General features: G+C 35.8%; 1 protein-coding gene across 5 annotated transcripts in view; it reads right to left on the reverse strand.

The window, feature by feature from the left end:
* Nucleotides 1-24,695, reverse strand: part of CNOT2 (CCR4-NOT transcription complex subunit 2) — a 132,050-nt gene that overhangs the window by 25,441 nt on the left and 81,914 nt on the right. For 3 of the 5 annotated variants that reach the window (XM_070789287.1, XM_070789292.1, XM_070789289.1), the window contains 2 exons: nt 16,529-16,651; nt 5,545-5,611 (listed from right to left, as the gene is read on the reverse strand). In XM_070789287.1, coding sequence (XP_070645388.1) covers nt 5,545-5,611; nt 16,529-16,651 — 190 coding nt within the window. The remainder of the gene's footprint in view (nt 1-5,544; nt 5,612-16,528; nt 16,652-24,695) is intronic. The other 2 variants (XM_070789290.1, XM_070789291.1) reach the window with 2 other exon arrangements.

A 24,695-nucleotide genomic window follows, 5' to 3' on the forward strand; every position in this document is an offset into this window, starting at 1 on the left:
AAGCAACTGGCTTCCTTAACTTACTGTCCTGCCCGCACAAAAAGGGCAACCATCTTCTTTCCTCCTACCTGTCCCCATATCCTCTTACCTCCAATTTGTCCTGCACTTATCTAGTTAATCTTCTCTGTATACTATTTCACTATGCCATTTCCTTCATTAAAATAAAAGAATTTTAGAGATAGAAAAGTCTCCAGAGATTATCCAATTAAGTTACAGATGAAGGTCATTCAACTTAATTTATAGATGAACTAACATTAGGTATTAAGTGACTTGCCCAAGATCACAATGAAGAATAAATACACTGATTCAATTTCTTGTCTCTAATTTCAACCAATCACACTTTCTGCTTCCTATAGTAGGCGCTAACCTTTGCATCATATGGAAAACTTTAACATCTGGGTCCCTGCCCAGAAACTGTAACTTAGTCTGGGTCCAGCAATTCATAGGCGGTGGGATTTTTTTAACTCTGTGGGTGTTTTTTTTTTTTTTTGGCGGGGGGAGGGGGGTAAGGGTTGAGAAACACTGTTGTATAGTTAAATCCAATCTCAGTTTGCTTACTCTTTAAAGTGCTCTGTCAAGACCAAAAAACATTCTTCTAGTCTTTATTTTTCCCAGCTTTACTGAGATATAACTGACATAATACTTTTCCAATCAACTTAATATTTTACTCATCCAATACAAACTCTAGTTTCTAGACACCACATACTCAACTTACACTCTTCTTCATAATTTCCCTAGTCTTCTTCCCAAAATATACCCTCATATTTTTACTCATATTCTTCTCCCCACCTAGAATTCTTTCCTTCCTACTGTTCTACAGAGATAAAAGACTACTTAAATCAAAAAACCAAAACCCAAACTGCTATGATCAAGGTGTTTACATGCAATATACGTACAGTGTACTTGGGTGTATATGGAAGGTGCCTCTAACTCAAGACATGAAAGCAGAATGAATTTGGTATCAGAAAATGTTTGGTAGAGAATATTGTACATTAGCTGAATAAAGAAAGAGCCCTAGTCAGGCATTTGGTAGTGGTGCTAGGAGCTGGGGTTGGGTGAGGGGAAATTCCAGCACTTTGGCCACCTCATGCAAAGAGTTGACTCATTGGAAAAGACTCTCATGCTGGGAGGGATTGGGGGCAGGAGGAGAAGGGGACGGCAGAGGATGAGATGGCTGGATGGCATCACTGACTCGATGGACGTGAGTCTCAGTGAACTCCAGGAGTTGGTGATGGACAGGGAGGCCTGGCGTGCTGCGATTCATGGGGTCGCAAAGAGTCGGACATGACTGAGCGACTGAACTGAACTGTATTGAATTGAGGGGTGATGTAAAAATGTCACAGCAGTTCAATCAGAGAAAACTGCAAGATGTGTCAAAGTGTGGACAAGAGATATATGCCTGGTGGAAGAGTGGGATTGCTTCTGAGCACTAAAGATATATGAGAGAAGCATGGATGAAGTTAACCTGGCTTCAACATCCTCAACTATGAGAAGCTGCTATGTTAGAACCCAGCCACAGTTCCCAAACAATATTTGTCTGGATCTCCACAGCAGGTGGCACTCTATCTGTGGAATAAACTGTGTCAATCTCCTACAGATACCTTACACTCCTCCTCAACCCAAATTTGCAAAACAGATTAGTGGCACATTTTCACAAAGTAATGCAGGTCTTAAACCTTAGAGATCACCCTTGATCCTTCTCTTCTGTTCATATTCCACATCCCCAAATCATATTAGCTGTATGTCCAAAATATCCCAAATCTAACCACCTCTCAACATCTCCATCGCTAATCCAAGCCACCCTATTTTCTTGCCTGGACTGCTGCAGTAATTGCCCTTTCTTTTTTCCTTATCACTTGGCCCACTTCCACTCAGTTCATTTTCTACATAAAAAGGTGATCTTTTAAAAAGGAAACTGTATCTTAAATTCCCTCCCACTAAACTTAGAATAAAATCCAAATCCTTTATCAAACCTTCACAAGACTCTATGATGTGCTACCCATTAACCTTCCACTTTCTTTGTTCATTATACTGGCCCTCTCATTCATCTTTTAACACATGAGGTTCATTCTTACATTGTCATGAATTAAGAATGTTTGCATTCACTGTTATCTGTACCTGAAAAATCTCTTACCCATATCTTTCCAAGGACTTCCACTTCTCAACAGTCTGGTTTGCATTCAACTATTACCTTGTCAGAGATACTCTTTGCCTACTTGAAAACTGTTAATCCCATCCACTCATCCATTAATATGGTAATTTTTATAGTACTTATTACCAGAATATTATTTGTTTACTAAATGTCTGTATACTTATTCTATGTCTTCCTTCATTAAAATAAAAGCTCCATGAAAGCAGGAACTTTGTTATTTGCCACACTCTTCAATGCTGGAATAATTCTTCACTCATGGTATAACACAATAAATAAATAACTGCTATCATAATTCCTTAGTCAGTGGACTCTTGGAGTCTGTGGATTTAACATTTATAGTTTCTACTATGTGTAAATTGCCCTCCAGGGTCATGACATTCAGTAAGTAATATATGGCACCCAGGTTTCAAAGAAACTCATGTTCGAAAAGTTAAACTTGTAAAGTACGGCAATCTTAGCTCTACTACTTACTATCTTAGGCAAGTCCCTTAACCTTTAATAGGGTTACTGAATATCTTAAAATAAGGAAATTAATTTCTGGTTCCCTGTTCATTCCAATCCAGTACACAGCTTCAGGGAGCCCAGGGGTCTTTAAACCTAGACAATGTACCTAAAATATTACACACCAGTAGAGAACATCATGTAACTTTAATACAAGATTCCATTCACCAGCTTGTGCAGTTACCACTTGATGCACAACAGTCACACAAACCCTTGGACGAAAAGTTAATTACATATTTTATACAATTATACTATACTAGAACCCATGATCTCACTAGCCCCAAGTCCAGCGTTTGCTGGGTACCGTTATGTACTACACAATCACTTCCACCCAAATCTAGAAAAATCCACCTTTAAGCAGCTCTGTATCCATTCCAGGAAACACTCCTTCCCTTGTTTAAACTCAGTGAGTCTAAGGTTTGGAGAGGGCACTCTACCTTCTGCACCTTTTCTACCTCTAATCTCTCTAATCACCAAGAACAAAAACAGACAACAGACCTTCATTTTAATGGCTCAAATTCCTACTGAACTTTGCCCATCTGAATAAAGAGTTAATAGTGGTACACAGTCCACTTGGGAGGCAAAAGAACTTTGTTGTATCAAGTCCAATGCACAATTAAAATTAGCTGCCATAAGAATAGCATCATCAATCTATTCCTACCTACTTATTCTATCTCCCCATCCTTTATTAAGGTCAGCCCCTTAAGTTTTCTCTTTCTGACTTGTACTACTGAAGCTGTGATCCTCAAGTCCTAAATGGTAGCTGGTGTTCTCTCTGACAAGGTGTATGTTCAAACTACTTTGGCCCTGCTAGGTCTATCTTAACAGAGCCCAGGAATTCAGGCTCTGCTTTATTTTACTTTACTAGATGTAGCTTCCCGGCCTGTGCAATAGAAAGAACTGTTTCCTGACTCAAGACATTTCAGTTCCAGGTAACCTATGGTTCACTTTTTTATAAGCTAATACCTACAATGTCAAATTGAAAATGCTGGTTCTTCATTGCTACAGTAATATAGCCATTTATTATTTTAAACTCCAACAGGAAATATTTGTCCTATACGACTTCTTTTTAAATTAATAAGTACCTTAAAATACTTTCCTAATGAAAATAACTTTCCACATTTATTAATCTTTGTAAAACTATCAGCACAATCATGTACACAAATTAAGAAGTCAATAAATGTTTATCATACCAATGAAATAACTATATTCCAAACCTAGTCCAGGCTCTAACTTAGCTCAATTACAATTTCACATTTGCTGGTAGGTCAGATTTTCAAAGTCCATACAGCTGATAATGCTGTAAAATAACTGATGCTCTCCTTCATTAAATAATCTTGGCTTCTCAAATTTAACTTGTTCCTTTCCCTTATTTACTTTCTGCTGTGATAAACTGTGGGCTTGAAAAGGAAAGCAACTTAAGAACTTTGTAGTGATTCTATAGAAATAAAAGTGAAAGTGAAGTCACTCAGTCATTTCCGACTCTTTGTGACCCGGTGGACTGTAGCCCACCAGGCTCCTCCGTCCATGGGATTCTCCAGGCAAGAATACTGGAGTGGGCTGCCATTTCCTTCTCCAGATAGAAATAAAGGGCAGCTTTAAAATAACTACGTATTTCCAATGTAAGGGTTACCAGAAAAGTGAAAGTAGTTGATTTCAAACAAAAACAGTCTAAACAAAACAAAACAGCTAGCTAATAATATTCCCATAATAATGAGAATGAATATTTGCTGATAAATAAGCAACATCTTTTTTGTGTAATAAAAGGCTTAAAAAAATGTTTTCTACTTAACTAGAGGAAAACTGTTAATACCAGTAAGTGATTAATAATTTTCCTTACTAATTCTGCATTAACAAAAATAGGGCTATGAAACAAAAAGATGGAGAGAAAAAAATAAGATGGAAATTATGATGTATTTTTCTAACAAAATATGCTATTTCCCCCTAGTGAATTTCAATATAAAATTGAAGGGTAAAGTGGTATGACAAACTACTCTGATATCTATCAAAAATTTGCCTTTTATTGGGAAAGAGTTCAAAATGAAATATCTGAGTTTTATTTGAAGTTGGTTAAATTACTTGGTCATCATATTATCTGCTTCAGTTACTCTATTATTCTATAATTTTTCATGGGAATTTATATCCCTTTTAACACTCCCCTCCCACTAAAGACATGAGAAATCAGTAGTCTCTGACATTAAGAGAGATGATATACCTTATTAATAGATAAGTTTGGAAAATTAATTTGAAAAATTGGTGAAAATTTTTAATTTAGTTTTATAAAAATTTTATGTCATAATAATAGTTAACATTTATTGAGCGCTTACTATGCGCTAGGCACTGTGCTAAGCGCTATAAAAGTTATTACAACACAAAATAAGAAATAAAATCTTGTATATGGAAAAAGCATTGAACTATGAGTCAAAAACATAGATTATATATACCCAGACTGAGCTACAGTAAAGAAGTATTTGCTAAACAAAGAGAGCATTTCACAAACTGCTAGGTATGGGCTTACATTAATAATTAGGCCAAAAAACGTAAGCAAAACAACTCACTTAACTGACCAATCAAAAATCCTTTAACTTCCTCTAATTGAAAACACAGAGGATGTCTACTTTAATTTGTTTAGCAAATCTTCTCCAAAACTACTGCAAAGGAACATACAGATATGAAAGAGGCAGAAGTAAATTTTGATCTATCCTATATCCAAATAATTTTGAATTAGCAAGGTCTGAAATAATGAGGTTTTGCTGAGTAAAATAAGGAAAACTGAAAATTAAATATCCTTCCTTTTAAATCCTAGGATAAACCCACAAGGGCAGCATTATTTTTTGATAGTTACTTTTTTCTTTAAATAAAGTATCCCATAATAAATACAAAATTCTTACTTTGTTGCCCGTATAAACTTGCCCCAAACTGAGACAGCTGACCTGATGTAGATGGTGATGCCAGCATCTAGAAACAAATTAATTATATTAGAGCATAAAGAAAGTACACAGAACATTGCATTGACACTTTACATACAACATATCATAGTATGTGAGTCAAATCCACATTTCTTCTCAATCTTCAGAAAAACATAAACATTGCATAGTGAATTCCACATTAATTCAGAGCCTATCACACTGGATGACATCCAACTATGCAAATAAAATCAATTTTTGATCACTATAAAGTGTTTTTTCTCCAAATTACTCTAAATAAAACTATGACAGCATCACTACTTTACTTAAAAAAACAAAAGCAAACTAGGTTAATAAATACATGAAGGCAGTACCTCAAGTCAGTCTCTATAAATTTAACTAAAATTACTTGATTCTTAAATAATATATTAAGCTAAGTTCTAAATTCAGTTTATTATTTTATTTATTGAAAATGAAATTATCTAAATAGAAAGTTTTGTATTTTACAATAGCTACTGATTTTTATATAGAAATAATTGATGTGTATTAAGTGGGCAGAAAAATCTAACAGACATACACACACAACCATATACATGGAGACATGGTACAACACCAAAGGACAAACCCAAAATACTTACAAAAATATTTATATGTGGTATATAATGTACACTGTATGTACATGCATGGCATTTGTACACAATGCCCTTCAATCTACTGCATTATCTCCCCCTCCCCTGAATAAAATTCTTTGAAGGCATGTTATATTCATGGAACATGTCATTTTTATTTCCTCATAGAGACTAGCACTGCATGTAGCAGTGCTATAAAAAAGCTAGATGCTTAAACTGAGTAAATGAAAATGTGTATGCATAAGTGTATGTTTGTGTATTCCATGTCTTATATTAAGCAACCATCAAAACACCTTAATTAAATAACATATGAGTCATGTCACCAAAAGGGTTATAATCTAGTGGAAGAACAGAATGAATTATATTAATACAACTAATTATGTTCCAAGGCACAGTGCGGTAAATGCTCTAAAGGAAGTATAAAGCATCACTGGAGGCAAGTTATTTCTAAAAAAGGGTCGAATACTTTGTAGAGTGTTAACATCTGATGCGGGTACAGATGAGGGGTCTTCCAGGGAAAGAATATGAAGCGAGTGTGATAAAAGCTAGTGACATGATTAGAAAACAAAATACAAGAAACAACAGTGACTGAACAATAGAGTAATTAGGGAAAGGAGATAAGGCCCACCCTATGCACACTGGGGCACGGAAGAATGGGAAATAAAGAGTATGATGGGGCCAGATGTAAATGGTCTTCTTAAATGCTATGCAAAGATGGCTACCTACTATGGCAATAAAGAGAAAAAATAATTTTTAACACTTTCTTTGGGAGCCACATTGCGTGGCATGTAGGATCCTACTTCCTCGAGCAAGGATCAAACGCAGGCTCCTTGCTCTGGAAGCCCAGAGTCTTAACTACTGGCCTACCAGAGATATCCCAGAAAAAATAATTTTAAGCCAGGAAGTGACATAATCAAACTGTGTGCTTTGGAAAGATAATTCCAAGAGCATAACTGGGTGGAAATGGTAAGATACTAAGTTAGAACAGAAGTGGGACTAAAAAGGGGTCCTACTGAAATGGTTGAGGTAAAGGGGAAAGGAAGTGGATGGAGACTCATCAGACAGGGAACTATCAGGCCACTCTGGTTTCCAGTGAAGAACTGGGTCCACATTGACCACATTAAGAAAGCCAGGAGGAGAAATACTTTAACAGTAGAGTCTAATCCAATATACATTTCCTGCTATCTTCATGCTGAAATTCTGAATTGTTTTAATTATTCTGAAATTCAGGAAAGTTTTTATACACAGTAGTTTTACTAATGACACACAGCAGACTCTTTTGGGATATAGCTAAGTTCACACTAAACACCGTATTTAAATACAGCAACACATTTTCTAAAGAAGATCAAACCTTATAAATATTCCTTCTGAAATCTGAAGGATAAACAATATAAACAATTAAACTGAAAGAATATGCATTTTATGCCTGACCAAGTTCTTTTGTTAGGTACAATTATTGTTACTATTACCCACATAACCGCAAATATTTTAAGCACATTAAAACTTCGTTTCCAACTTGCAAGAAACAGATCAAAGAAAATGTATAATGAAGCTTTAGTTGGTGACAGAAGGCCTTAATAATCACGATTTTCTGTATCTTTATAATCTATGAACAAAAGTAAAAGAGAATAGTTTCTTCAGGTTTCACATATAAGATGCTGGCCAACATGAACCCATGACTTAGAATGATAAATAATGTAAATATCCTAAAATGGACCACTGAAATTTTACTTTTCCCAGAAATGTACATGCTTACTGTGTACATAACTCCAAAGAACAGACATTTTATCTACTTTCTCACAAAGGTTATACATTCACAAGTGAGTATCACTCCTCTCAGCACTGAGAGATAACACAGAGGAGGAGACACACCATTAAGGTAAAGGAAGAATGGGTCCCTGGGCCAAAAATACTTGAGTCAAAGAGCAGTACGGTGACCCAAATACCAGTGTGACACATAAAATATTATGATTTTCTCTATGTATGAGTATATGAGGAAGGTTAGTAAATGCTGTTTTACAGAAATATGAAAGTTTAATAGTTTATAACCTTACAACCATCCAAGTAAAATAAGCATTGATCAGCTAAACATATATTCAAATGACTTCAAAATGTGTCCAAAATGCAAATACGTAATTTCTTATGAAATCAATCCTATTGATCTGTGTTAGTTGCTTGGTTGTGTCTGACTCTTTGTGATCACATGGGCTGTGGCCCACCAGGCTCCTCTGTCCATGGAATTCTCTAGGCAAGAATACTGGAGTGGGCAGCCATTCCCTTCTCCAGGAGATCTTCCCAATCCAGGGATCAAACCCAGATCTCCTTCATTGCAGGCAGGTTCCTTACTGTCTGAGACACCAGGGAAGCCCAAGTGGTATGTATTTTTAAACTCTGAAAGCATGCTTCATGAAATATATTAGTGGTAAAAATAAATTTAAAAATAAATTAAAAAAAATAGATTTAACACACAATGAAGGAATATGGGGGAGAAATGGTATTTGTAAGAACAAAAAAATGTTCAAGAAATGTACACTGGCACAGAACTAACTATAACTAGCAGACAACAGAAAATTTACATAATTTTTTTAAATGGTGAAAGTTAACTATACATAGATAAATGTCTTAGAAAAATATAGAACTTTAGATCAAGAGACATACTTTGTTGTTGTTTAGTTGCTAAGTTGAGTCCGATTCTTGTGACCTCATAGACTGAAGCCTGCCAGGCCCTCTGTCCGATTTCCCAGGCAAGAATACTGGAGTGGGTTGCCATTTCCTTCTCCAGGGGATCCTTCTGACCCAGGAATTGAACCTGTGCCTCCTGCATTAGCAGGCAGATTTTTTCCCACTGAGCAATCACTAGTACCCTAGTTTTATATTCATTTTTGCCTAAGAAGAAAAGTTTATCAAACTAATTCTAGGTAAAATGTCACACAATCAACCAGTAAGTAGGTTACTGTGTTCCCAGTCTAAAACCATCATAACAATTATATTCTTCTTCATTTCTCAGTCTACAACACACATTTCAGTCAAAAAACAACACTAAAAGCCAGGAACAACCAGAGGAAATAGTAATGTAATTCAAGTAATTTCCCTCACTCAACAAAGAGCTCCTTTATCCTTTTGCTTAATATACAGAAAGCCAAGGAAATCAACAAGTAAGAAACTGTGTTTTTTAAGTCATTTCCACTGTTACTAGCTATAATTCTGAAAATCATGAACAAGTCTAAAATTATTTTGTTTTACAAAATGTGTACTTATAATAGGCAAATCTGGCTCCTTTGCCTAATAATAGGCAAAACTGCTCCAGCAATCCATAACAGCAAAGAAGTGTTAATTATTCTGTCCCCCTCATGCTTCCCAACAGTGACCACCTCTCACAAATATGCCCTCCAATAAATGTACCTTCAGTCACAAAACCTATTTTAAGAAACATTAAAATCAATTTGGTCAAGAAATAATTTTCTCCATAACAAATGACTTCAAAATACAACAAAGTTTTATTAAATAAAAACTCCATGACCATTAAATTTTTAAGTGTTCCTTAAAAATCCATTGTACAATAAACTTAAAGGTATGGTAACAATATAATTCTGAGCACTGTCATTTTTTTCTAGGACAAAAACAGCAAAGATATATGACTCTGACTATATAATATATACAAACAGAAAAAGAAACAAAGGTAAAGAAAGTTTTAAATCTACGTAGAATCTGAAAAATATTTTAAAATTAAAAACAGTATGGTTAAAAAATAAGAAACCACTGAAGTCAGAATGAAATCTAGCAAACAAGAAAGAAGAAAGAAAACAAGTCTTTCTTTCAAAAAGAAAGACTATGAGAAAATAATACATTAAAAAGACAAACAGAAGAACGGGACAAAGGAGGGTGCAGGCAGAAAAACAAAACAGTCATTAAGTCATAGGGCCTCAGTAGTTTATAAATCACAAACCAATAACAAATTATGAGTTTACCAGGCATTTCAAGCAATTTTGATTAAAACATCAAGTTTTCAAGAATAACATTTTTTAGAAGTATAATATATGCTAAAATAGTCAATGTAATACATTCCAATTGAACATTTAACACTCAAAATCTTTACTAAAAAGAGTATGGCAATGAACATCTTTATATTGTCTAAATTTTAGGTCAGAGTCAAAGCACAAATTTATAGAGAGGCATGATAAAGGCTCTTAATATGCACTGCTAAACTGTTTTCTACAAAGTTTGTATTAATTACGCTCCCACAGCAAGTTACTTCAATGTTCCCTTTCAGACAATGACTACTCTTCCACTTAAAAGCAAACAAAGAAAAAAATCAAAAAACAACAAAAGACCCTCTCTACCACTATGATAGAATAAAACTGTATTTTCTGACTATGGATTTTTATGATTGTTATTAATGAATAAACATATTACAATTACTTTTGTAGATATATCAAAATTTGTTACACCTTTTAAGTGTATCATTTTAACTCCCTTTTATAAATAGAACTTTGTCTTTAAAATACAGTCTGAAGATTATTTAAATGCCAATGAAATTGAGATTTTAGAACATTCCCTTCAAATGATTTGATATTTAATTCTAATTTCTTTAGAGTCTGATTTATTTACATTTAACTCTATTAGGTTACTGCTGTCATATAAAATTTTGACATATTTATACACATTCAAATTTTCTATTAAAAGTTTTAAAGGTTATTTTGAAAGATTTTTAGGTAAACAATCATATCCATCTGCAAATAATGTTAGCTTTGTTATTTTCAGTATCAACTCATTTCCTTCCCTTTCTCTAACAAAGACTCAGTAAGAGCCTACTATCTCCTACACCTTATTGTAAGTTCTAAGAACACAGCAGTGAACTAGAGGCAAGGTCCTTGCCTTTGTTAAATGAATTCTACCGCAGTAGACAGGATAACAATTAATAAATATATACATCAGGTAAAGATTGGTGTTATAACTGTTAAAATGCAAGAAAGAAGTTAGAAGGTACAGCAAGAGTAGTACTGATATATACAAGACTACTTAGGAAAAGAGTGATCAGAGAGGCTTCTCTCTGAAATATTTCACGTGAGGCTTCTCACGTGAAATATTTCAGCAGGTACATGGATGGAGTGAGAAAAAAAACTATGTGAAAACTGCAAGCTCCTGTGACAGAAACAAACTCAAAGAGCTGGAGAGTCAGCCAGCATGACTCCATATGTAATGAAATACTAATTATGAATATGACAACAGTAATGGTGATAGACAGTATCCTTATTTTAGACTAGATTTTTATAAACTATCGATTATTAATTGGCCTGAGAGAAATCCTAGTTGCCATAATTGCTATAGGCTAACACAAGTATGAAAGGTAGAAGTTCAAAATGGTTGCTATTTGTCAAAATGGGAAGTAACTTACTCTAATAGGTTTTAAGAGTTACCTTTTTAAAAGTAAGGACAAATAGGCGCTACATTTTGTATGTCTTTACAGCACATATTAAAACAAGGAAAAAGGGGTTTCCACAAGTTTGTGCTTCCAAAATGCTTATGCTTAAATAAGTTATCAAATGAGTGCAACAAAGACTTAGATTAGAAAATGTGAGCAATTTTATTACATTAGATGTATTTTTAAAGAAAACCCTAAATTGCTTAGATTATATTGTCCCCAAAGAGTTGTCTATTATGTTATATGAATATTTTTTCATTTTCTTTAAGTTCCCCCCGCCAGAACTGCCCAAAGTCTCAGAGCTAATAAATGGCAGCACTAAGATTCAAAAAAGGGAAAGGGAAAAATCAAGCTCATATCTGCCTATGATTTACTTAATCTTGTGAAAACATTTAAGTAATGTGTCTCCAATATTTATAAAATTACTTTTATACCTTAAAACCAGGAAACTCAGCATTCTATAAAAGGACACATACACGTACAGGCATCTCTTGAAATAAAAGATCTTGGAAAATATGAAGTAGTTCTAAAGAAATATTTAGCAATTTAATCAGCACACAATCTTACAAAGAACACTTTCCCAAATACTTCTACAATCATGCATATGATGAAGAAACAAGTTTCATGCTCTACAGTTAGGGCAGATAGGAATTAGTTAGATTTTGGGGATCTTTTTGCTTCTGAGATTTTTTTGGATAGTTGGATTAAAGAATCATTCAACTACTGGCCAGTTTTCCTTTATCATAAATTACATTTAAAAATTATTTCCTCACCAGGGAGGAAAAAAAAATTACAAAAATGTCCCAGTTATTCATTATGTTAAAATTTTTTCTTTTCAAAAGCCTTAAAAGCACAAAATAATCATTATCTGCAGATGATATATGCAACTACTGAAAAAAAACAAAAAGAATTAAATGGAATGTCATAATTATTCATATCAGCATCCACATTTAATATTTACTATTTGGTCTTTAAGTTTTGCATATAGCTATTCATTCAGTCCTTAAAACCACCCATGAGTCATGTATTATAGATGAGAAAACTCAGATACACAGAGACTGAGTAAACTGCCTAAGGACACAGCTAATAAACCATGTGACTGAGATATAAATTCATAATAAAGTAGAATTTCAAGAGTCCATAGTCTCAATCAAAAAATAATAAAAGAGTTTTGTCAGGTAGCTGGTTATAAAATATATATACATAACAACTATTCCATACATCAGTAAAAAGCAATTAGAAAATGAAAATGGCTACCATAAAACCCTACTTACTAAAGGGCATAAAGAACAGAAATAAAAGAAACACACATTTCTGAAACAAGGTAAATACCAGTATAAATGTGTAACAGTCAAAAACATTTTTGTGAAGGATGTGAAAGATCTTACCTAAAGATGTGAAAATTGCCTATAAAGCTACAGCAATTCAACTATATTGCAGTTCTTCCACAGAATCAGTATGATAAACAGAACAAGAGTTTAGGAACAGGCCAAACACATCAGATCTTAGTATATATTAAGGGAGAATTCCAATTAGCCTAAATGAATAGTCTAACTCAGGGGTGGCAATTTACTGAATGCAGGCCAAATCCAGTACAGTGCTTATATTTGTAGGATGCATAAATTAAGAACGGTTTTCCATGTTTTAAGTGGTTATATAAATACCTACATATTATCCTTTATTTAGCCTCTTGGAGAAGGAACTGGCAATCCACCCCAGTATTCTTGCCTGGAGAATCCCATGGACAGAGGAGCCTGGTGGGGTGCTGTCCATGGGATCGCAGAGTTGGGACAAGTGAAGTGACTTAGCATGCATGCATGCATGCATTGGAGAAGGAAACGGTAACCCACTCCAGTATTCTTGCTTGGAGAATTCCAGGGACATAGGAGGAGTCTGGTGGGCTGCCGTCTATGGGGTTGCACAAAGTCGGACACGACTGAAGCAACTTAGCAGCAGCAGCAGCAGCAGGCCCACAAAGCCTAAAATATTTACTATCTGGCTCTTTATGGAAAAGTCTTCTAATCTGTGACCTAAACTATAAAAAAATGTTTTGGGACAAATGAATACCAGATAGCCTTAGTGGGTATGGGCAGCAAGAAGGGTAATCCGGCACCACAAATTCATACCTCTATCCAAAATACATTTCTAATGAAGTTATATATGAAGAATTAAGCATAAAAGTGCTAAAAGAAAGTAGTTGGGAAAAGTCTTCCAGAGGTATGACCTCAAATACAGAAATCATTAAAACCATAAAGTCACACAAAATGTATGAGTCAAATGCAATAAAAATGATAAATATTCTTATATTAAAAAAAAAAAAACAGCCTGAAAGCAAAAAACTGAAAAAACAAAATTTGTAACAAATAACAGAAGGTTATAATCTTAATATATGGGAAACACTAACAAATAAATAAGACCTATCATTTCAATAGAGGAATAGAAAATGGCATAAAAGCAGTAATCCACAAAGGAAGAAATGAAAATGGCCAATTACACAGAAAAAGAATATCACTGGTGTGTAAGTGTGTGTGTGTGTGTGTAAATTCAGCAATATTTTAATGCACATTATATTAAAACAATGTTTCTTTTGTCTACTGGCAAAAATTTAAAGGTAATAGGTGGTATTCTTAGGGCGCTGATGACGGTAAAAATTGGCACAAATTTTCTAGTGAAAAATATGTCAATATGGCTCAGAGATTCAACTAAATATATTTTTAAATAAAAATATTTGAATTATAGAATCAAAAAGTTTAGCAGTAAATTACTCCCAACTTGCACCATTACAGGTAATTTTTCTTTTCCCTGCTCCATGCATATTTTCTAAAATTTGTGCAGTATCTCTGCACTGTTTTCTAATGAAAAAAGATTCAGCAATAGCAGAAATTCATAAGTAGCCTACAGTATTACTATTTCCATTTTCAGATGAGAAAACTGAGGCCTTGAAAAAGTTTTTGCTAATAGGCAAAGCCAAGATCCAAACCCATATCTGTACTGTGTTAGAGCCCCAATTCTTAATCTCTATGTCTTACTTTCTTCTTAATTAATTTTTAAAAGAAGTTTTTTTTGAAGCAAATCATTCTGTTATTTCTGCGACAAACAAGTAACCTGGAGTAGTAACAAGCATATGTACATGCATGTATATAATAATTCTGACTATAAAATTTTAACATACAGTATTTCTGTTCCTTAGAAGACAGACATCTCTGTCATTCATTCTCTGCAAATGCTTTAAGAATTTCAGTTAGACACCTTCTTATCTTCCTGATCAAAATGAATGCTTTTCATCAATAAGCAATAGTGCACCACCATTTTTGCATCAATCTTAACTTGTACTGTACAATCACAGTAACACACCACACAAATCAGTTTCTGCAATGATGCTACCAGAAAGACAGCCTAAAGTATTAACTGTAATATCAAAACTTAACCTTAGAAATTTATGTAAAAAAAATTCAATTATAATTTACATCAAATAGCAAATAGCTAGAAAGGCAGTAAAATAACAGAAAATTAATCAGATGACACTATTCTGTGAGCTACTCAATTGCACAAAGAAAACCACCATTATTAGGACTTTGAAGAGTCCTAATAATGCATTTAATAGTTAGTTGCCAAAATGACACAACTGTCAACTAAAAAGGAATAACATTAAAATAGAAAAACAAAACCAAACCCCATCAAAATTCTAGCTTAAACCTTGAATAACCTATTTGTAAAATTCTAAAAGATAAAGGAAGTAATTTAATGAAAAATGAGGGCATTTGTTACATATCTTGCTGCTGCTACTGCTGCTGCTAAGTCGCTTCAGGCGTGTCCGACTCTGTGCGACCCCATGGACTGCAGCCTACCAGGCTTCTCCGTCCATGGGATTCTCCAGGCAAGAACACTGGAGTGGGTTGCCATTTCCTCCTCCAGTGCATGAAAGTGGAAAGTGAAAGTGAAGTCGCTCAGTCGTGTCTGACTCTTAGTGACCCCATGCACTGCAGCCTACCAGGCTCCTCCATCCATGGGATTTTCCGGACAACAGTACTGGAGTGGGGTGCCACTGCCTTCTCCCATCTTAAAATTTTATAAGTGTTTTAAAACATCAGTAAGAATCTCATTAGGTTGATACCTAGAGTAAATTGCTATACAGATAGAGAAATTAGGAATAACAAGTTTATAAAAGTTTGAAAGGGGAGGAAACAGTCTGGCAAGTACAAAACAAGAATGCAACTGGTTTGACTACAGTATACAGTGTATAATTTAAAGTAGCTTACCAGAATTTGAAAATAACAATGGAATTTATTTTAAAATACTTTATCAACTTGCTAATTATGGCTTGGCTGTGTTCTAAATCCTTTCATTTCAAATGAGATTACTGAACTGATAACCTTCCAAAGCATTTAATTCATATTTCTTTAATATACTATCTTCCATGTTGTGAATACAGTTCTTCAATATTTTCCTACTGCAGCATCCCTACAGCTAACAGAGAAGAGATGTCTTCCTATCTGAGGTCTAGGATTATAACCAGAATATTACAAAGCAAAGGAAGTTTCACTGAAGCCTGCCATTAAAGCTTTAAATCTGTACAAATCAGCTTTCTGCTCTTTATAAAAGTATTATTTTAATAGGAAAACTTATTTCGCAAATTTTTAAAATCAATGATCCAGAAGTAAATATCATATTTACCTCATGTCTTGAATACTTCCTAGCACAGTATTACCATATCCCAATGGTATGAGAATCATATGACATTTTGTCTCCAATTAGAATGTTAGAAAGTTCATCATTTTGGTATCCCAAGGGCCTATCACTGTGCCTAAAACAGAGTCACTCAACCAAAGATGATATTCTGCAGTTCATATACTGCTTTCCAGGAATCAGAAAGAAACAGACATACACTATGTAAATACAGCTTAACCGGTTAACTTACATCTTTTTCTGACCGATGTGGAAACATAGAAGACTGGCTGTAGTACATGTTTTCGTCATGGTAGTCACTGTCGACCCCCTCTACAAACTTCTTTCTTGAAGCACCAAACATGCTGTTTGTCACCTAAACAAAAATATTACTTTTATCAAGAATGATGTTTTGGAAAACGTCAAGCTTTACCTTACTCCTATGTAAAAAACATAAAATGAAGGGAATGTTGCTAAGATAAAGAAACAGGTCAACTAAGGATTAAGGGGACAGGTGAGAAACTTGCAACAATATAGTATTAAATGTTTATTTGCAGGTCCTGAAAGTAAGAGGAGAAACTTAAAGCTCTGTTGTATGCAAAGATTCCAATTCCTTTAAAAGAAAAAACATCACTATTCTTGAAAAATGGCAAACCAAAATATTTTCCATACAAAGATTTTAAAAAACATGTTTGGGTTTAACTATTCAAAATCTTCACATGCATCCTCACTATTATTCAGTATGAATAATTATTATTCAGTATGAATAATCCTCAAGTATCTGAGGACTCATATCCAGGAGTGTCTCTGACATCACTATATCTACTTTCTAAACTAGCTGTTTTCCAAAGTATATCATCTTCACTGATAAGCTAAGTTTATTGAGGTAAAGCACTTTTGAGCCCATGAATAGCATACTGGGAATTTTATCTGAAGTCACAAGCTCTCATTCATGTTAACAGTAGGATAAACTTTTCATGCATCATCCTGGTGTAAATTTATGATCTTCACTAAATAATCTGCTTACTCTTGTGTTTTAAGTCTTTATCACATCCAACACTAGTCATTTTGAGCACTCATCATGGTAACTGCTAAATCTCTGCTAATTTTTTCCCCCAACATGACCTCTATGAAACTTCCAAAACTCACAGGTTATTTACTTAAGGTCAATGTGTCTATCCCTAATAGAACACTTTGTAATTCAAAGTCAACTGAAATGGCATGACAGGAGAGATCTGTAAAGACTTGAGAACATACAGTAACTACATGCTTTCACAAAAAAATTTGGGGAAAAATTCATCAAATTTGACATCCATCTGGTACACTATGAATAAGTATATTCTTTTGCCACTCTAAGTAAGAATAAACAATTTCTTCTCATTGCAAAATGAAGACTGTAGTTACTACCATTTACCAGTAGATATGATAAACTGATAAGACTGCAGGCTTCAAAAGCCAAATGTGATGTGCAAGTCTGTTGAAATCACCCAAACTATTTAATAATCACTTAATATCTCAAGTTCCTTGTTAAACTTGTAGGAAACTGAAATGCTACATATTTGTGTTTTCTCTCCCTCTGGCAAACACCCAGGGAGTTTGGGTAAATTTGGTATTGATGGAAGAGAAACATTTTAGTCTTCCTCTGTCTAGGCATTTTACATGTTTAGTTTTGCTTTCAAAAAAGTAAAACCTCTTTGCACAATATTCAGGTTAGGTTCAGTTCAGTCGCTCAGTCATGTCCGACTCTGTAACCCCATGGACTGCAGCAAGCATCACCAACTCCCGGATCTTGCTCAAAATTATGTTCATCAACTCGGTGATGCCATCCAACCATCAACCATCTCATCCTCTGTCATACCCTTCTCCTCCCGCCTTCAATCTTTCCCAGCATCAGGGTCTTTTCCACTGAGTCAGATCTTCGTATAGGTGGCCAAAGTAGCAGAGCTTCACCTTCAGCATCAGTCCTTCCAATGAATATTCAGGACTGATTTCCTTTAGGATTGACTGGTCTGATCTCTTTGCACTCCAAGGGACTCTCAAGAGTCTTCTCCAACACCACAGTTCAAAAGCATCAATTCTTTAGCGCTCAGCCATGTTTATGGTCCAACTCTCACATCCATACATGACTACTGGAAAAACCATAGCCTTGACTGGACGGATCTCCGTTGGTAAAGTAACATCTCTGCTTTTTAATATGCTACCTATGTTGGTCAGAGCTTTTCTTTCAAGAAGCAAGCAACTTTTAATTTCTTGGCTGCAGTCACCATCTGCAGTGATTTTGGAACCCAAGAAAATTAAGTTGTTCGCTATTTCCATTGTTTCCCCATCTAGTTGCCATGAAGTGGTGGGACTTGATGCCATGATCTTTGTTTTCTGAATGCTGAGTTTTAAACCAGCTTTTTCATTCTCCTCTTTCACTTTCATCAAGAGGCTTTTTAGTTCCTCTTCACTTTCTGCCATAAGGGTGGTGTCATCTGCATATCTGAGGTTATTGATATTTCTCCCAGCAATCTTGATTGCAGCTTGTGCTTCATCCAGCCTGGCATTTCACATGATGTACTCTACATATAAGTTAAATAAGCAGGGTGACAATATACAGCCTTGACACACTCCTTTTACAATTTGGAACCAGTCTATTGTAGAATGAAGTTTTTTATTCTGTACAATTAATTTCAGAATTCTAAGAGTCTATTAGTTAGTTAAATGTTATATCAGAATCATCAAAAGAAGAGTTCACTTTGCTCCATTTGAATTAACTTATGTATGTAAAATTGATGAAAGATATCCTGGTACTCTCCTGAAATTTTTTTGAATTCTGTAAGTTCCATGCCATTTTCCTGTGTTTTTCCTTTTTTAGAATTAGAACTCAGCAGTAATTATGATTTAAAGGGAAATAAATGTATCCTTAAGTTTTTTAAAACAAACCTTTTAAATTTCATGTGTAAAGAGTCTTAATTTGCAGACTATAAAGTGTTTTTTTCCACTGTCACTTTGCTGAAACAAAACTCATTAAAAAAAAAAAAATCTTTTTTCCTTTTAGGGACTACTTAGGCGGTTGGTGGATAGGTGTATGGGATTCTAGACCCTAAAATTACAGTCAGAGTTACAGAACAGCTTCAGGGAGTCTGCTGCCCAAAGAAGATTAAGTATGTTCTAACAAATTAGTCAGGCACTCTGTCTATCACGTCTAGTCCCTTAAATCCATTTCTCACGTCCACTGTATAATCATAAGGGATTTGATTTAGGTCATACCTGAATGGTCTAGTGGTTTTCCCTACTTTCTTGAATTTAAGTCTAAATTTGGCAATAAGGAGTTCATGAGCTAAGCCACAGTCAGCTCCCGGTCTTGTTTTTGCTGACTGTATAGAGCTTCTCCATCTTTGGCTGGAATAGAAGAAAATAATCAATATGATTTCGGTGTTGGACATCTGGTGATGTCCATGTGTAGAGTCTTCCCTTGTGTTGTTGGAAGAGGGTGTTTGCTATGACCAGTGCATTCTCTTGGCAAAACTCTATTAACCTTTGCCCTACTTCATTCCGTACTCCAAGGCCAAATTTGCCTGTTACTCCAGGTGTTTCTTGACTTCCTACTTTTGCATTCCAGTGCCCTATAATGAAAAGGACATCTTTTTTGGGTGTTAGTTCTAAAAGGTCTTGTAGGTCTTCATAGAACCGTTCAACTTCAGCTTCTTCAGCGTTACTGGTTGGGGCATAGTACTGGATAACCGTGATATTGAATAGTTTGCCTTGGAAACAAACAGAGATCATTCTATTGTTTTTGAGATCGCATCCAAGTACTGCATTTCGACTCTTTTGTTGACCATGATGGCTACTCTATTTCTTCTAAGGGATTCCTGCCCACAGTAGTAGATATAATGGTCATGTGAGTTAAATTCACCCATTCCAGTCCATTTTAGTTCACTGATTCCTAGAATGTCGACATTCACTCTTGCCATCTCCTGTTTGACCACTTCCAATTTACCTTGATTCATGAACCAAACATTTCCGGTTCCTATGCAATACTGCTCTTTACAGCATCAGACCTTGCTTCTATTACCAGTGACATCCACAACCGGGTATTGTTTTTGCTTTGGCTCCATCCCTTCATTCTTTCTGGAGTTATTTCTCCACTGACCTCCAATAGCATATTGGGCACTTACCAACCTGGGGAGTTCCTCTTCCAGTGTCCTATCATTTTGGCTTTTTATACTGTTCATGGGGTTCTCAAGGCAAGAGTACTGAAGTGGTTTGCCATTCCCTTCTCCAATGGACCACATTCTGTCAGACCTCTCCACCCTGACCCATCCGTCTTGGGTGGCCCCACATGGCCTAGCTTAGTTTCATCGAGTTAGACAAGGCTGTGGTCCATGTGGTCAGATTATCTAGTTTTCTGTGATTATGGTTTCAGTGTGTCTGCCTTCTGACGCCCTCATGATCAGATCATGAACTCCTTATTGGCAAATTTAGACTTAAATTGAAGAAAGTGGGGAAAACCACTAGACCATTCAGGTATGACCTAAATCAAATCCCTTATGATTATACAGTGGAAGTGAGAAATAGATTTAAGGGTCTAGATCTCATAGACAGAGTGCCTGATGAACTATGGATGGAGGTTCATGACATTGTACAGGAGACAGGGATCAAGACCATCCCCAAGAAAAAGAAATGCAAAAAAGCAAAATGGCTGTCTGAGGAGGCCTTACAAATAGCTGTGAAAAGAAGACAAGCGAAAAGCAAAGGAGAAAAGGAAAGATATAAACATCTGAATGCAGAGTTCCAAAGAATAGCAAGAAGAGATAAGAAAGCCTTCTTCAGCGATCAATGCAAAGAAATAGAGGAAAACAACAGAATGGGAAAGACTAGAGATCTCTTCAAGAAAATTAGAGATACCAAGGGAACATTTCATGCAAAGATGGGCTTGATAAAGGACAGAAATGGTATGGACCTAACAGAAGCAGAAGATATCAAGAAGAGGTGGCAAGAATATACAGAAGAACTATACAAAAAAGTTCTTCACGACCCAGATAATCACGATGGTGTGATCACTGACCTAGAGCCAGACATTCTGGAATGTGAAGTCAAGTGGGCCTTAGAAAGCATCACTACGAACAAAGCTAGTGGAGGTGATGGAATTCCAGTTGAGCTACTTCAAATCCTGAAAGATGATGCTGTGAAAGTGCTGCACTCTATATGCCAGCAAATTTGGAAAACTCAGAAGTGGCCGCAGGACTGGAAAAGGTCAGTTTTCATTCCAATCCCAAAGAAAGGCAATGCCAAAGAATGCTCAAACTACCGCACAATTGCACTCATCTCACATGCTAGTAACGTAATGCTCAAAATTCTCCAAACTAGGCTTCAGCAATACGTGAACTGTGAACTTCCAGATGTTCAAGCTGGTTTTAGAAAAGGCAGAGGAACCAGAGATCAAATTGCCAATATCCACTGGATTATCAAAAAAGCAAGAGAGTTCCAGAAAACCATCTATTTCTGCTTTCTTGACTATGCCAAAGCCTTTGACTGTGTGGATCACAATAAAATGTGGAAAATTCTTCAAGAGATGGGAATACCAGACCACCTGACCTGCCTCTTGAGAAACCTGTATGCAGGTCAGGAAGCAACAGTTCGAACTGGACATGGGACAACACACTGGTTCCAAATAGGAAAAGGAGTACATCAAGGCTGTATACTGTCACCCTGCTTATTTAACTTCTAAGCAGAGTACATCATGAGAAACGCTGGGCTGCAAGAAGCACAAGCTGGAATCAAGATTGCCGGGAGAAATATCAATAACCTCAGGTATGTAGATGACACCACCCTTATGGCAGAAAGTGAAGAGGAACTAGAGCCTCTTGATAAAAGTGAAAGAGGAGAGTGAAAAAGTTGGCTTAAAGCTCAACATTCAGAAAACTAAGATCATGGCATCTGGTCCCATCACTTCATGGCAAATAGATGGGGAAACAGTTGAAACAGTGGCTGATTTTATTTTTGGGGGCTCCAAAATCACTGCAGACGGTGACTGAATTTAAAAGATGCTTACTCCTTGGAAGCAAAGTTATGACCAACCTAGATAGCATATTCAAAAGCAGAGACATTACTTTGCCAACAAAGGTCCTTCTAGTCAAGGCTACATGGTTTTTCCAGTGGTCATGTATGGATGTGAGAGTTGGACTGTGAAGAAAGCTGAACGCCGAAGAATTGATGCTTTTGAACTATGGTGTTGGAGAAGACTCTTGAGAGCCCCTTGCACTGCAAGGAGATCCAACCAGTCCATCCTAAAGGAGATCAGTCCTGGGTGTTCATTGCAAGGACTGATGCAGAAGCTGAAACTCCAATACTTTGGCCACCTCATGAGAATAGTTGACTCACTGGAAAAGACTCTGATGCTGGGAGGGACTAGGGGCAGGAGGAGAAGGGGACGACAGAGGATGAGATGGCTGGATGGCATCACCAACTCAATGGACATGAGTTTGAGTAAACTCTGGGAGTTGGTGATGGACAGGGAGGCCTGGTGTGCTGCGATTCATGGGGTCGCAAAGAGTCGGACCCGACTGAGCGACTGAACTGAACAAATTAATACTTTCTTTAAAAATATCTTTCTATATTTATACCTGAAGAGATTTATAGCCTAAAAATATACAACAAAGCAGAAGTTATCTTCAGACTGTAGTTCATATTTAGCTGAGTAGCTTTTGCTCAGACTTTAGCAGGAAGTAGTAAGGTCAGCTAACTAAGCTATCAGGCCTGTACCTCGAAAATGTTGGTTCATGTCCTTCCCGTAATAATAAACCCAATCATCTTTATCATTATTTTATCAACTATAATACTAGGAACTATCATTGTTATAATTAGCTCCTGTTGACTACTTATGTGAATTGGATTTGAAACCCAGGTTCAGTCCCTGGTTGGGGAACTAAAATCCTACAAGCCGCACAGTATGGCTTTAAAAAAAAAAAAAAAAAGAAGAGGATTTGGGTGGCAGTTTAAGAGTGACATAATTTGGGATATTTTCTTTAAGTATACATTTAATATGACTGCAGCTAAGTTGTAAGGAATGGACAAAAGGGGATAAGAGTGGAAGCAGGGAAATAGGTCGGTGAGAGACGATGGTGGCTCAGAATACAGTGGTACGGTAGAAGTGATGAAGAAGTGTATAAATGGTATATTTTGAGAGAGTTCTGACATTAATGAGTATAAGAATGGATGGATACGAAAGGGTAAGATATTCACATTACCCCTGGAAGAGAATAGGTAAGAATCAAAGGAACCTAGAAATCTACTTTTTATCAAAGGGGATATGTCAACACTAGGCCAAAATATGTTAAAATTACTGGTTATATCATATATATTGAAGTCAACTCAGTAAACAGAAATTTTAAAAACTAATTTAAAAACAAAATCATGCTTCACTCTACATTACATATAAAATTTGTTCAAATATTTGGTACATGTAATTTTCAGCTTTTTTCAAGGAAACATACAGAGGGTTTACATCCATTTTAACTGACCACCTTCTTTCTCTACTCTCATACCAGATATTTTAACAAAGGAGAAGCTAAAGGTGAGATTTCACCGAGAAAAATACACAAAATACGTATCTACCAAAAACAATGTTTCTTAAGCCTTTTTGAACACAGATCTAAAACAGGTAACTAAGACATTTTTTATTTGCTTTGAATCCATAAGCACTAATCAGAATATATATATATATATACCGGAGAAGGCAATGGCACCCCACTCCAGTACTCTTGCCTGGAAAATCCTATGGACGGAGGAGCCTGGTAGGCTGCAGTCCATGGGGTTGCTAAGAGTTGGATACGACTGACAGTCTGCACTTTCACTTTTCACTTTCATGCATTGGAGAAGGAAATGGCAACCCACTCCAGTGCTCTTGCCTGAAGAATCCCAGGAACGGGGGAGCCTGGTGGGCTGCCGTCCATGGGGTCACACAGAGTCGGACACGACTGAAGTGACTTAGCAGCAGCAGCACATATATACACACACACACATCAGTTCAGTTCAGTCGGACACATACATACATATATATATTACGTAGGTTAGCATACACTAGTTCTATCAGCCTGACACTCCCACTGCAAAAAAAAAAAAAAAAAAGAGAGAGAGAGAGTTGCCCTCAAAATGTAGTAGAGAGGAATTAAACTGAGAAGCAGAATAGAAGCACTAAGTTGGCTGGATCTTCCCAGTAAACATCTTCATTACTTAATTAGGGCTAGCCATGAATTCCTAAGGTCTAACATTCCTAACATCTAAATATAATATTTCAAAGCCAAACTCAGTAAGTCAAAATAATCACAGAAGAATTCACAAAACCTCAAACGTGAGATAATCTTAACCAACAAACAACTTCAAAGACTGGTAAAGTGGCCCCTGATCCAGGTGCGATGAATGGTAATTACAAAAGG

The sequence above is a fragment of the Bos indicus genome, chromosome 5 (genome assembly GCF_029378745.1).
Source record: "Bos indicus isolate NIAB-ARS_2022 breed Sahiwal x Tharparkar chromosome 5, NIAB-ARS_B.indTharparkar_mat_pri_1.0, whole genome shotgun sequence".
Classification (NCBI taxonomy): Eukaryota; Metazoa; Chordata; class Mammalia; order Artiodactyla; family Bovidae; genus Bos; species Bos indicus.